This window comes from Pithys albifrons, chromosome 9, assembly GCF_047495875.1.
Source record: "Pithys albifrons albifrons isolate INPA30051 chromosome 9, PitAlb_v1, whole genome shotgun sequence".
NCBI lineage: Eukaryota > Metazoa > Chordata > Aves > Passeriformes > Thamnophilidae > Pithys > Pithys albifrons.
Window position 1 is genome coordinate 14,316,860 of NC_092466.1, and position 13,630 is coordinate 14,330,489.

The 13,630-nt window shown below is 51.5% G+C and overlaps 1 protein-coding gene across 2 annotated transcripts; it reads right to left on the bottom strand.

Moving 5' to 3' along the window:
* Positions 1 to 211: 211 nt before the first annotated feature.
* Positions 212 to 12,965, bottom strand: MFSD13A (major facilitator superfamily domain containing 13A). 2 transcript variants are annotated; one of them, XM_071564286.1, is made up of 9 exons: positions 12,893 to 12,965; positions 7,201 to 7,469; positions 6,702 to 6,781; positions 5,446 to 5,895; positions 4,906 to 5,023; positions 3,859 to 3,955; positions 2,942 to 3,113; positions 2,200 to 2,393; positions 212 to 1,990 (listed from the first exon to the last, which is right to left on the bottom strand). In XM_071564286.1, the coding sequence occupies exons 2-9, from the start codon at positions 7,363 to 7,365 to the stop codon at positions 1,737 to 1,739; spliced, it is 1,530 nt and encodes a 509-aa protein (XP_071420387.1). In that variant the 5' UTR covers positions 7,366 to 7,469; positions 12,893 to 12,965; the 3' UTR covers positions 212 to 1,736. The 2 variants fall into 2 exon arrangements, with proteins under 2 accessions (XP_071420387.1, XP_071420388.1); XM_071564287.1 differs by lacking the exon at positions 12,893 to 12,965 and adding an exon at positions 7,558 to 7,696.
* Positions 12,966 to 13,630: the final 665 nt, after the last annotated feature.

Consider the following 13,630-nt stretch of genomic DNA (forward strand, 5'->3'; position numbering starts at 1 on the left):
AAAGCAGAAGGGTGACACCTCCCCCCAGAAGGCAGGTGAGACCCACCCCAGCACATGGGTCCCCCTCTGCCCCTTGCAAAAACAGCCAAGGCCCAGTGCACAGTTGTGGGGAGAGGAGCTCTGCCCTTGTCTCCCCACCCACAGCTGTGTCCCCACAGCACCACATGCATCTGGCCTGCTTAGAGCTGCCAGCTAGAAGAAAATCAAGCAGTTCAGAAAAAGATCATCTTTAATTTATGAAATGAACAATCATTCTCAAACCTGGTTAGAAGTTGCACAAATAACTCATGATTGAACCATCAAGAGCTACAGAAGCCTCATGGCAGGAATGTCTTGGTCCAAGACAGAAGGCAGCTGTGTCCTGAGGCAAGATGGTTGGCAGGCTGAGACCCCAGAGGGAACCTGGCACTAAAAAAAACCAGCCACATCCCTCAGTGTGCAACAGCTTCGAAACTGCCTGCCTACCCTCCTCCTCCTGCAGCAGACACAAGACTTTGGGGAACATCCCTTCTGCCTGCTCCCAAACACATCACAGGGATCGAGGAGATACCCCCTCACCTGCGAAACCCCTTGGGTGATTCCGGTCCCATCTGCTCCCAGCCAAAACCAAGGAGACAAAAACACCTGCTCTCCTTGGACCTCTGTCTTGGCAGCCGGGTGAGATCATCAAACTGGGACACTGTTCAAGTGCAGAGGAGCTGAGGTGTCTGCCTCTCCCCACAGCAGTAAAATCCCAACCCTGTGACTGCCCAGCATTGTGTCAGACAGGCTCCAAAGAGGAACTGAAGGCACAAAAGGAAGACCCTCTGGTGTCTCCTCCAGACTGCACTCTGCAAGAGGGGAGGGTGCCAGGCTGCCTCACTGGGTCACCTGGGATGGCCCTGGGCAGGGAGGCACTCCATCAGCTGGGTTAGGGGTTGGTTCCCTGACCTTGGCCAGTATGGGAAAGGGCTCATGGCACAGCCGTGTGACAGCACTGACTGGAAGGGGCTGTGGAGGGGAGAGGAGGGATAATCACAGGCAATGGGTGCCCACTGAGATGACCCAGATCAAGGCTCTAAACCCAGTTCAAGCCCAGCACCCTTCCCAGGACGGAAACAAGGCCCTCTGTAAATACCATAAAGGAGGGAACTTCAGCATAAAAAAAAACACAGCCAGCAGACTCTGGCTGCACAGGATATTGTCCTGGAAACAAGAAATGCCTAAGAGTGGATTTGGTCCAAGAACCGCAGCACAGTTACGTGGGAGGGTTGTACCAGTTACTGGGAAAGGCCTTTGGAGTCCTCTCATCCCTGCTCCTGCTGTTCTGCAATCATCCCCTTGGTCACTTAGTCCCTCAGGAGCCTCCCACTCCACTCCCCAAAGGCTCTAGCAAGGAAGAACTCCCCCTGCAGTCCTGCTGCTCAGCCAAAGAGGCTGTGGCTCCCCAGGGCCATGCCCAGGGCAGAGGAGCACACTGGGAACGTGTCTGCCTCTCGCACACACTGCAACCCAGCACGTCCTCGATAGAACAAGCAGCTCTTTCCTCTCTGGGATAAAGTGTTCTTGCTTCTGTGGCTAAGCGATCCATGCCAGGCCCCTCACATGCTGAACTTCTCTGCCTTCCCCAGTGACCACCTCCTGGAATGAGTAAACATTGGCATCACAGCATTTCTCAGTCGAACCACCATCCCTGTGTGCCGCCTGCCCCCTAGCACCAGCCTGGAACCAGCAGCACCCTGGGGACTCGGACACTCCTAGATCGTTTTGACCTCTGGTGCTTGGCCTTGTGTCAGGCTCTGCCGCTGAGTCTTCACCATCTGCAGCCGCTTCCCGTGCAGGCTGAACTGCGACCAGCTGAGGAGCTGCAGCAGCGCACACACGATGGGCACAAAGACGAGGAGGTAAAAGCAGCCCTGGCGAAGAGTTGGCTCCAAGGCCACAGCAGACTCCAGCTTTGGCTGGGCACTCACCATGTTGCTCAGGGGGTTGCGCTGGAAGATGTCATGGCCTGGTGTCAGAGAAGAGCTTGTGAGACAAGACTGGGGACAGGGAGGATGGACCCTTGTCCATTCTCTCTGAGTGACTGGCCATGGAGATGCAGCGACCAGGCAGAGCTTAGCAACTGCAAGAGCATTCTGCACCCACCCAGGGGACAGGACACTGAACCCACAGCTCTGCCCTCTCCTGCCCCGCTGTTTTCCCCAGGAACATCCTTACCTGTGTATGCACAGAGCAGCCAGGTGCCGATCAGAGGGGCGAAGGTCTGGCCTGGCTTGGTGACCAGAGCCACCATCCCAAAGAGCAGGGCTGAGGCTGCCTGCTTCCTACGGTTCAGGACTAGATCCTCGTCCACCAAGTCGGTGACCACCAGGTTGAGTAACTTACAGGTGCCTTCTGTGAACACACGGTTGCTGCAGAACAACAGGCAAAGCACTGATTAGGGGTATCAAGAAGTTATGGGAGTAGGTGAGAGATCAGAGAAAATGGAGAGAGGGTAATAAAGGTTTCTCCCACTTTAAATAAGAATTTCAGAAGCCCAGGTTACAGCAGGGGAACATCACTAGCAATAAGCCTTTGTACCCTGCAGCAATGCCTTGGATCATTTCTGACCTGCCACACAGACAGGCCTGGGGACACGACATGGCAGGCCAGGGGCTAATGGGCAGCTGCAGCACACACCGAGGGCTGCAGAGGAGGACAGGAGCTCTCAGCAGCTGGGAAAGGCTGCTTCACGGTGCTGCCAGCCCAGCTGGTTTGTGCCCTCTTGCATGTCGCTGCCTCCCTCATAGCCAGTGGGATTCCACAGTGACCCAACCCACATGCTGTCAGAGCTGGAAACCACATGGCTTATGTGTTACCCTGGCTACTGTTCCCTGCCTCCCACCCTTCTTAAAACAGGGAGAAATCGTTTTGCTTCCCAGGTGGCAGAAGGCAGGGGAAGCAAGTGCTGCCTGCCTACCTGGCAATGAAGATGCAGAGCAGATACACCTGATCAGGTCCTGCCAGGAGCATGACAACACTCAGAGCCAGCTTCAGGAAGAAGAGTCCTCGCACCACAGCATAAACCCCACAGCGGCGGCAGAGCGACAGGAAGTAGAGGTTGTTGAGATGGGGGGCAATGTAGGAAACACCTGAGCAGAGACAGAGGCACAGACAGCTTGATGGAGTTTCAGTTTCCACCATTCCCCCAGGTCTGATACTGAGTGAGAGAACAAGGCTGGCTATTGCCAGTAAGACTGTAGGACACAATACAGATCAGCCCCCACACACATACAGAAGGCTGCAGCAGATTTACTCTGTGGCTTCATGGCACAGCACATACTTTCCTACAGAGGGAGGCTTTCTCCCATCAGCCTAATGGGCAGGAAGGAAGAAAAGACTTACTCAGTATCACACAGGGGATGTAACTCAGCCGTGGGGCAAAATGAGAGGGACAGAATTGCCTGGCCAGACCCAGCCTGCATAGAACCCTCCCAAGGTAACTCTAGGACCGCTGCCCACGGGTCTGTGGCAGCCTAGAAACGGTCCGTAAGCTGTAGAAGGAAAGTAATTAAATTCCAGGCTGTGTTCCCTGCTGCATCCTGAAGGCACTATCTGCAGCCTCTAATGCTCAAAGCTATAGCCTCCATGGAGTCTGGTGGCCACCACACCAGGCTGGCCATTACTAGAAAATGCTCCAGTTTATTTCTGTGGCCAGGAAGGAGAACTGGGAGGCCCCAGGGAACCAGGTGGACTGTGTGTATGTGTGAATCTTACAGCTCAGAGATCTGCATGGGAGCACACCCCTCCCTAGACAGAGTTTAGGAAGAGCAAACCCAGACTCAGGCCAGGTCATACCTAACTCAGTTGCTCCCTCCAGTCCCACCTGAGACTCACCAAGCAGGAATGATCCAGTAGAAACAGAGATCTGGTCTGACAGCAGGTGCTCCAGGAACAGAGGGAAGAAGTTGCTGTTAAAATGGCAGTGAAAAACCTGTGAAGGCAGCATGCAGATGAGCTGGTCAGCAGGAAGAGCAAGGAGAGAGAACAGAAAAAGCTAACAGTCTTTTGGGCTCTGTTGTCCTAGAAGCCCCATGCCAAGGGACCATGCAAGATGGGCCTGGAGTACTTCAGCAGAGCAAGAGCTAGGCTGTGAAGTGTCTGGCACTGGCAGCTAATATTGCAAAGCTGCAACGCCCCCAGCCATACCCACTGTGTGCCCAGGGCCAGCCCTGCTGCCCAAGCTCAGCTCACACAGCACAGTGCTGCTGGTGCAGGCAGGGCCAGCAGGTGACAGCAGTGACCACGAGGCTCTGGGGGAAAACAGTGGTATGGTAGGAGGGAGCAGGCAGCTGGCTGAAGGACATGGATGAGGCAGCAGCAAGACTTGAACAGAAAGATGCAGACCAGCATCAAAAGCCTGCCTGAGGGACTGCAGCACATAAAGCTGGGCAGGCTGCTGAAATTTGGTAGTAATCATTGAAAAGGATGAAGAACAGAAATGGCAAAGCCAGCTGAGAGGTACATCCAGCTGGACAGTGAAAACAGTGACATGAGCCTCAGGAAAGTGGAAAGGGGAAGGAGACTGTGCTGACACCCACGCCAGCAAAAAGCGCTCCTGAAACAGCCAGGCCCTGTGACTTCTGCACCTCAGATGGGCTGCACAGAGCTCAGCCAGCCCACATAATCCAGCCTACACTGCAGAGAGACGAAGGAGCACTCCACAGCTTGCTCAGGAAGTATTCTCAGTCACAAGCAGGGAGAGTGGCTACCAGTTGCTGAATCAGTCAGCATGTGCAGGAGGCTCCAAGAGCAAGTGGGTGCTGAAAACATCTCTGCCCTTCCTGGGGAACTCACATACTGCTGAATCACTGTGTCAAACAGCCAGAGCCAGTGCTCATCCTCTGAATCACAGCAATCACAGTGTGTCGCTGCTGTGCCTACCTGGATGAGATTCATGCAGACAAACCAGAGGAAGTTGCGGTGCCGGGAGAGCTGCTGGAGATACTCTGCCAGGGTGATCCTCTTCTCCTGGGGGATGGAGAATTTCTCAATGTACAGCCTAAAAGAAAAGGAGGGGAAAAAAGCAGCCATGAATTCCTCAAACCAGGCAGGACCACTTGTCCAGCTGCATAGGGAATGGGCAGCAAGGTGGTCTCATGCTCAAGCAGGAATGCTTTCGTAAGCTGCTTCTGACATTTTGCCACTCACAGGCCTCACTGGGTGTTCTAGATTTTAACTCATTTCATGTTCCAAACACTGGATGGCCATACAGCAGGTCAGGGACCTGCCTCCAGTTTGGGCCAGGGGTGTCATAAGATAGTTTTGTGAGTGAGTGTGACAGAGCTGATCCTGGAAACTACCAAGAGACAAGAACTGCAGATGATTAACAAAAGTTTGCCTCATCCTAGATCTCCCCACACATTCAGCTTGCTGCAGATCTATGCCAGGCCTTTGTCCCTGCTGAGAACTGGTGACACTTACTCTTTTAGGGTTGATTCCTGGTCCCATTTCACTTTCACATCAGCCTGAAAACGCTGACGGAGCAGCTGTGTGGACAGGGTAAAACCAACGACAGAGCAGAGGGCCAGCAGGACACAAAATACACGAAAGGAAAAGAAGTCCTCCTTGTTCCACACTGCATAGGACATGAAGACAGAGAGGGAGCCTATGGCACTGAAGAGGGAACAGTAGAAGTTGAGGCTAGTCCTGTCTTTTGCTGAAACAGCCAGGTCTGCAAGCAAGGCATTGTGATGGAGGTCGACCATGGTGAGGAAGCTGTCGTACATGCAAAGGCAAAGAAGGAACTGCATGCCAGGATGAGCCCAGGCAACCCAGAAAGCCAGGAAAGAGATGGCAAAGAGGGGACCATTGTGGCTCAGTGCTTTGAGCCTCTTCAGAACCACTTCAGGAGAGGAAATCTCTGCTCCTGGCCTGCAATAGAAGGAAAAAAAATATTTTAGACACCTGGACAAACCCCTGCATGACCACATATTCTTCCTTTCCAAGGAAGTCATGCAAGTGGCACTGACATAAACACAGCTTTTGCTCATGTAACAAGCACCCACAACAGACACCTTCTCAGCTAATGTGTGAATACACTGAAAATATGGGTTTAAGAAGGCTGAAAAGCATAAAGAAAAGCAATTCGTTTTCTCCAGAGCAAATCTCTTCCTGACAGTGCTATACTGTCTACACTTAGCACAATGTAAATTATTTCAATGAGTTTTTACTAGTTGCAGAAAGCCGCATCATGATTTCCATTAAAATCTTGATGTAAATACACAAGAAATGCTAATGGCCAACAATGCAGAGCTCTCCTCAGTTCCCATCCCAGAGTTTGAGAAGAACCAGTGTGAGGCATTCCATGTGGAAATAACTGTCCTTTGCCCCATCATGCCTCCCACACCACGTACAGACACTCTCCAACACCCCACTAAGAGTCTTGCTCATATAACAGGGGCTTGAGATGTTAGATGCCCACATTTTAGGGTCTGCACCACTCATGATTGTTGAGGGTTAGGGTCACATTCACCCAATAGGTGCGTGACTTTCTCTATATAGCCAGGTACTGAAGCAACCTTCATGAACTTCAAAGATGCCAGGAAAAGGGATTATTTAAGAGTTCTATGCACCAGAAATCATTTCCACGCCATCATTTTTAAGCTCCCAATTTCACATCATCTTTCCCAGAGAATAAAAAACTTCCCAGCCTCTGCTGGAAGAGGAACTTCACTTACTGCTGTGTGCTAAGGAACACTCGGTCACTCAGCCAGCCAAACAGAGGGTCATTGAGGCTGTTCCAGATCAGAAACACTGTCTAGGAAAGAAAACAAGACAGTGAAACAAACCACAGGACAGATCTCACACAGACTCAGTTCTGGCACTGAAGCAAGAAATGCTAAGCTGGCATAGTGAGCCCCCAGCAGGAACTACCCCAGCACTGGTACAATTCCCCTGTCTTGAGCTACCGGCAGTGAGGCCAGTGGTTCTCCCTGCCTGTGAAACACTAACATCCTCATAGGAAAGGCAGTCTTAAAAACAAAGGGTTTCTATTCCAGCTTGTTCTACCTTTATATAAGTGGAAAAAACTGAAAAGCCCAAGTTAGCACATAGAAGGCTCCCTCAGTCCCTCTCCAAAGGGGAAGACTGCTATTATATCTAACATTTCTAGCAAGGAGCAGGCTTGGTTTCAGAATTTCTTACTTAAGAGGGCAGAAACTTATGGAAAAGACTAACCTCTCCTATCCAAAAGGACAGTTTATCAATCTTGTAAACAGAGACAAAGGTGTCCACGTAGTACAGGAGGAATACGTTGTGCAGAATGGAAACAAACAGTGACAGGGACCCGTAGATCACTGCAGTGGGCAAATGGAAAAGGCAAGCCAGCAGTCGCGTCCCCATGTTGGTGCAGTCAGCGCTCAGCTCCTTCAGTCACCTCCATTTCAGGTGAGATGTCTTCTTCCAACACCTGCTACATCTCTGTTGGGGCCAGTCCATTGTTGCTCCTGCAGGAGAGAAAAAATAAACAAAATGAAACCAGGCGATTTCTTAAACGAAGTAAAAGTTGAATCAAGTTAATTGGTAAATCTTTGCCTGCAGAGATCAGAATTCATATTGCTTTGAGGAGCTGTTCAAAAGTGGATTGGAGGGCATTTAAGAGACTAGAAGCTGTCTGCTGCACTAAAGCTGTTTCATTGAGCGGAGGCCAGGCTGTGTGCTCCCGGCAGTACACCCTGTCCTTTACCCTGTAATGTTCTTTGTTATCCAGCAAGTAGCTCATTAGTCCAGCTCTTTAAAGGCAAGGTCACAGGAGCAGTCAAGCTGGACAGCTGTAAATAACAAAGCAGCCTTCAGAAAACACACCTGGTCCCTGATGTTTTTAGGTACCAGTGTACATTTTTAGCCAAATGAAAATTACAACTGTGATGCAATCTCGCACATGTACACTGCTTTCTGTGGGCAGCCCCACCTGACTGCACCTGGGTCAGACAGGCTCCTCTTCAGAGGCACTTATGAAAGATGTTAAGGGTTCTTAAATCAGTGCAAGTCAGCTTCTCCAGCCTGTACTGTCATAAGCAGGCCTGTCCACAGCACATACATGAAGGCTGACAACAAGGTCATGTTCTTGACACTGTCAAAAGCAAGATAAGGGGCTGGTAGTCACTTCCAATTCAGGCCTCCAGGGTCTGCACTAATCCTAGTCAGACACATCGTGGGGACTTTGCAATGTGGGATTAGAGTCAGCATATAAGAAATGGGAATCTACACAGCAAGCCAGCCAGCCTTGTCGGGCTTGAGACACCAGCTGCAGCAAGTCCAAGCAGAAGATCAAGTAGAAGAATAAACGTCTGGGTATGAAACCTGATGAAATGCCAGTCCCATTCAGCATTTCCCTGAAGCCATGAGTCTGACCACTTCTAGGCAAGATCAGAAGAGCAAAAATAACAATCTGCTCTGTCTAGGCCAAGGAATTCCTCCTAACTAGTTCAGAAAGAACAGGAACAGCATTTGTTCCAATCAATTACATCACTAGATTGAACATCGGCTTCACTCCCAGCCAAAGCACTAAACCTTAACTGGATTCAACTGCAGAGCCCTTGTGGAGCTAAGCCACCATTCTGCATCCCTGCCATGCCAAAACCCAGGGCCAGATCAAAGGAAGACAATGCTTGCAGGGGAATTCAGCCAGACAATGAACTTTATAGGTGTAATTAAAGACAGACAAGCCTGAAGGGGAAATAGCATTTTGTATGGTCAAGAACTGAAAAGGATTCAGTGTCTAAATATAAAGGTTAAGAAGAAGGCAGAGCTAAGCCAACTGTCCCACTGGTAAGTCCTCTGTCTCTCATCAAGAGCCTTCAGTGGAGAACTGGCTCAAGTGCAGATGAAGGCCCCAGAGTGCCAGGCACTCTCATGAATGCGATGGAGAAAAAGGGAACAGCATCATTTTGCACCATATGAAACCTCAGTGTATCCAGACCTTGACCACTGTGTGCACATCTAACCTCACTACAAACTTCCCACGACACAGAGATCAGGGAGCACAAAGCAGGGCAACTAAGGCATACAAGGGCGAGAGGCAGCTGCCCTCTGAGGAAAGACTAAACAGGTGGAGAGCTTCCCTCTCTTCAGGCAGAGAGGAAAGGCTGAAGGGGGACATAACTGAGGTTTACAGTTCCATGTGCAGAGCAGAAGATAAATGTAGACCTGTCAGGACACAAGATTTGGGAGCACTCATTGTAACTAGAAGGAAATCAGTTTAAAGTATACAAAAATACTTCTTTACCTGGCAGGTAGTAAACATCGGACATCTGCTGCCAAAGGTTACAGAGATGGGCAAGAGGTTCAAAGGATTAGACAAATTTATGGAAAGGAGATGTACACAAATAGCTACTAAAGTGAGCAGGCAGGGAAATCCCCTCTGAACTGAGGGTTGGCAAGGCTGGAGGTGGGTAAGTGGAAAGGCCACTGGTGGTGGCCAGGCTCACATACCCTCCCCTAAACAGCATCTCCTGTTGCTACCGTGGGAATATGGGGAGAGACAGACCCACAGAGTGGCCCACAAGGGCAATTCTTAAGCTGGACTTGCCTTTGCTACCCAAAGCCTGTTCGAAAGCAGAGCCTGCTCAGGGCTTAGTCCTTAGTGCTGCACTTCACAGTCCTCATCCAAATGATGCTTCACCGAGCAGCTGTTGCACAAACTACAGCTGCTGAAGTTTCCAGAGACACCTCATTTTGTCATTCCTATGCAACAGTGCTGCTCTAAGAGGGTGAACTTCTACTTCCTTTCCTTCTTCTCCCTCATCACTCCCTCACAGATGTGCAACCCCTCCAGCCAGCTGATATTTGTAAGTGATTTCACTTTTGATAGGATAGTTGCTAGGTCATTTTATAGATATTTTCCCTCTCCCCATCTGCAAAAGTGCAGTTAAAAATAAATAAATCACAGATGTCTGTAAAAAGCAGATTTTGCTTCTATGCCCAAAGCACTACATTATTTAAGCTTGCCACATTGGTATTTTCATAACCTTTTCCTTGAGATGAAGAATTACTCATGGACTATGTCAGAACTCTTCAACATTTCAATATGAGGCTGTAAGGAGTAATGGGAAAAGGAGCTGCAGGAGGGAATAGCTATTCATTCATGTTGAACTTCTAACACACAGTCATAAAGCAACAAGCTCGTAAATTAGAAAGAAATGAGTCTTTATTTAAGAAACTTCCGCCTCCACATTTGACATCTGGCTCCTGCCAGTGACGTCTGCAGATCTTATCTCCTTGAGAAGGATGACTGAATACTGGCTACCAGGAAAGCACTGCTTTTGTTTCGGAGTGCTGGCATATGGCAGCGTCTGGAAACACACCACAGCTCTCACACATCTGCTCTAACTTCCTAGCCAGTTCACAGCTGGATTCACAAGTCCTTCTGTCCCATGGTAATCTGGCCTTTCAAAGCTGAGCTCCAGCTTTCCACAGCTGGAGTCACTTGTACTGAGTTAGCAGCAGAGCCATAGATGTGAATCTTGGCCCAAACCAGCCTTTTAAGCAGGGCCAGATGATTTTTATATGCTGAAGTTGCCACTCAGGAACCTGAAATAGTCATCTGCAGCCCTGACCACAGTAACAGAATGACTCTCACATGCATTCTCTGTTGTGTGGGTAATGCAGACTGGACTACCCCAAATAATACTTCAGGATACAGCTATGCTTGCGTCAGCTGTCACTACACTGCCTCTGCTGCACATCCTGGATTTGGGGTGTTTTACTAGCAGAGAGCCAAATACACCAGCTCTGTGTTTCTGCCACTGCCACACTACAAATCCACCCACCAGCTGGAAAAGCCACTTGAGAGAGGACCCTATTTCCAGACATTTGTCATGGCCAGACAGGACTGGCATGCTGGGAGTCCAGCTGGATTCACAGGAAAGCTGGGCTTGGGCTGTACCTGTGAAAAAGCTGGTGCCCTGTGACCTGTCATAAGACACCTCAGAGGGTCCTCACCCCATGAAGCTAATTGGATTCTGGCAGGATTCTGTTAGTAGGATGGGAAATCTCTCCACAGAGCTATTTCACTGAATGAAACTGGAAGAGCCACCACTTAAAAAAACTCTTTAAAAATCCTATTCCTATCCCAGGAAAGCTCCTTCCTAGACACACACTACACCAAACTTTGATCCTGTGCATCCTCTTAGAGGTGAATACAGCTCCAAGGCTCTGTTTGTCTTCACATTTCCTCAGATGGAGTCCTGAGGGAACACCCAACACAGTCCTGTGTGAAACATGAAGGCACTCCCCCCAACAGCAGATTCCCAGCAGCCTGGTATCAGGGTGAAGCAATGAAGCCTTTGAAACTCTGACACCACTTGGATCAGGCATGGAAACATGCCTGGAAGAGGCTACGAGGGTGTTTCCCAGTACTATTTACCAATTCAACAATCAGTGATAATTGTGTATCGGGAGGTTTAGTAACACCCTTCTTGTTACAGGCAATCATGTGCTTCCACCAGGTGCTTCCGTCACTCCTGCTGAGTTCATACACGTAAACACAACTGCCATGCAGACAATTAACATCTGGAGCCAGCTGGTAGTTTCTGTGGAGCTGTGTTCCTGCAGAGCAATCTCGTTCAATCAGATCTCACTTCCTAACGAGAACACAAGGTTTGTTAATAGAGGTGGCTGGGTAGATCTCATAGCCTTGGAACTTGGCAAGGCTTTTAGCTGAACAACACATGGCATCCCATGTCTAAACAATTCACTGTTTTACAGTGTAAGGGAAATGTGTTAGATGTACTAAAAAAAACTGGTTCCCCATCATTTACTGTCAATATAAACGCTAATCCTGCAGTGCACCTCACAAAACTAGCATAGGAACCATCAGCTGGTAACTCTGGCCTCAAATTACAAATCTGGAAGTAAATATGAAACCCTCATTGAAAACAATCCCCAAGAGCAGGATCTCAGAAGCTACAAGAGCGACTGCACAGATTCTGCCTGTTCTTTGTTAAGACTTCATGGGAAGCACCAGGTGAGAAGCACTTTTTACCACTTTGCCAAGTGCAGCCACCAGGAGTTCGTGCCACACACCTCTGTGTTCCCAACAGGTGTCTCTCCACCTGTGCAAACCTCCCCAAACCACAGTCCCCCCCCCGCCCCGATGCCACAGCAGCAGCCACAAGGCCACACGCCGCGAACCAAAGGGCTGGAAGGAGCCCACCAGGGAACCCCGTTGCGATTGGGGCTGACAAGCACAGCACCAGGTCACCAATTGCACCTGCTGATGTCCCACACGTGGGACAGGAATGCAGGGAGCCAGGCGATGCCTGGGATTGAGGCAGAGATGGGGATGCTGCGACTTTGGACATGCCCCAGCAGCGTTGCCACCCCAGCGTTCCATCCGCAGGGTCCCCCACACTGGGAGAGGCCTGGCTGGCCTGGGAAGAGAGAGGGGTGGCTGGGCAGGGGCACCGCCGCCCTCCCGTGCTGGGCATTTCCGCAGGCTCCACAGCAGTGGGCTGTGCTGCCACGTGAAGGGAAGGTGTGACAAGAACACCAGAGCCCTACTCCACACCCCAGGCAGGGCCACCTCTCCTTCCCGGAACTCAGATCCCGACCCGCTCCAGGACTGAGACCCCCGCCTACGGGCACTGACAGCAGGGAGCGACGGAGGGCGCGCACCCCCCGAGCCCAAGGTGGGACCGTCCAGAGTAACGGGGGGAGGACCGCGCTAGGGCTCTACCACTGTGGGGAAGGGGGGAACCCCCCAGCTCTCACAGGCGGCCCCACTAGGCGGGCGTATGTCTCTTCCATCCCACCCGAACTGCCTGACTGGATGGCAGGGGATCCCCCACCCCCACGGCGCTGCAAACAGAGACACGGACCGGGGCCGGCGATGTGGCGGGAGAGCCACTCACCCCCCGGCACCTCCTACCTGCGTCCGGTACCGGCGCTGCCCCGCCGCTCCACCGCCACCCGGCGCCGCCGCGCATGCGCACCCTTTCGGCCAGGCCCCGCCCTGCGGCCATCTTGTGTCCTGGCAAGTGTCGCTGCTGCCACTGCCCGGCCGCCATCTCGTGTGAGGTCACCCGGGTCCCTCATTTGCATGGCCCCGCCCCCAGCAGCGCGAGGCTCTCTAGCCGGGCGGGCGGCGCCTCCTCTGGTTCCTCCGCCTGTCGCCATGGAAACGGGCCGGGCCGGGGGACGCCAGCCCCTGGAGCCGCAGAGTCGGACAGTCGAGGGATCAGCAAGGTTGGAAAAGAACTTTACGATCATGAGACCAACCCTCAGCCCAGCGCTGCCACTGTTACCCCTAGAACACTAAACAGTATCATCCAGAGCCAGACCCAGACGCCTCTTGAACGCCTCCAGGGATGGTGATTCCACCACCGCACCGGGCACCCTATTCCAATGCCTGACCACCCTAACCGTGGAAGAACAGTTCCTGATCTTTACTGTGACCCTCCTCTGTCTCAGCTGAGAGCCATTTGCTTTGGTGCTCTGGCTGCAGGCACGGCAGAAGAGCCAGACCCCCCTCCCATCCCGCTCCTGTCAGGGGGTGTGGACAGGACGGGCCTCCTGCTCTCCCCTCCAAGGGGCCTGTGCCAAGCTGGGACACGACACAGCAGAAACAAAACAATGTACGTGACTGCCTGGGCACAGACAGCCCTCC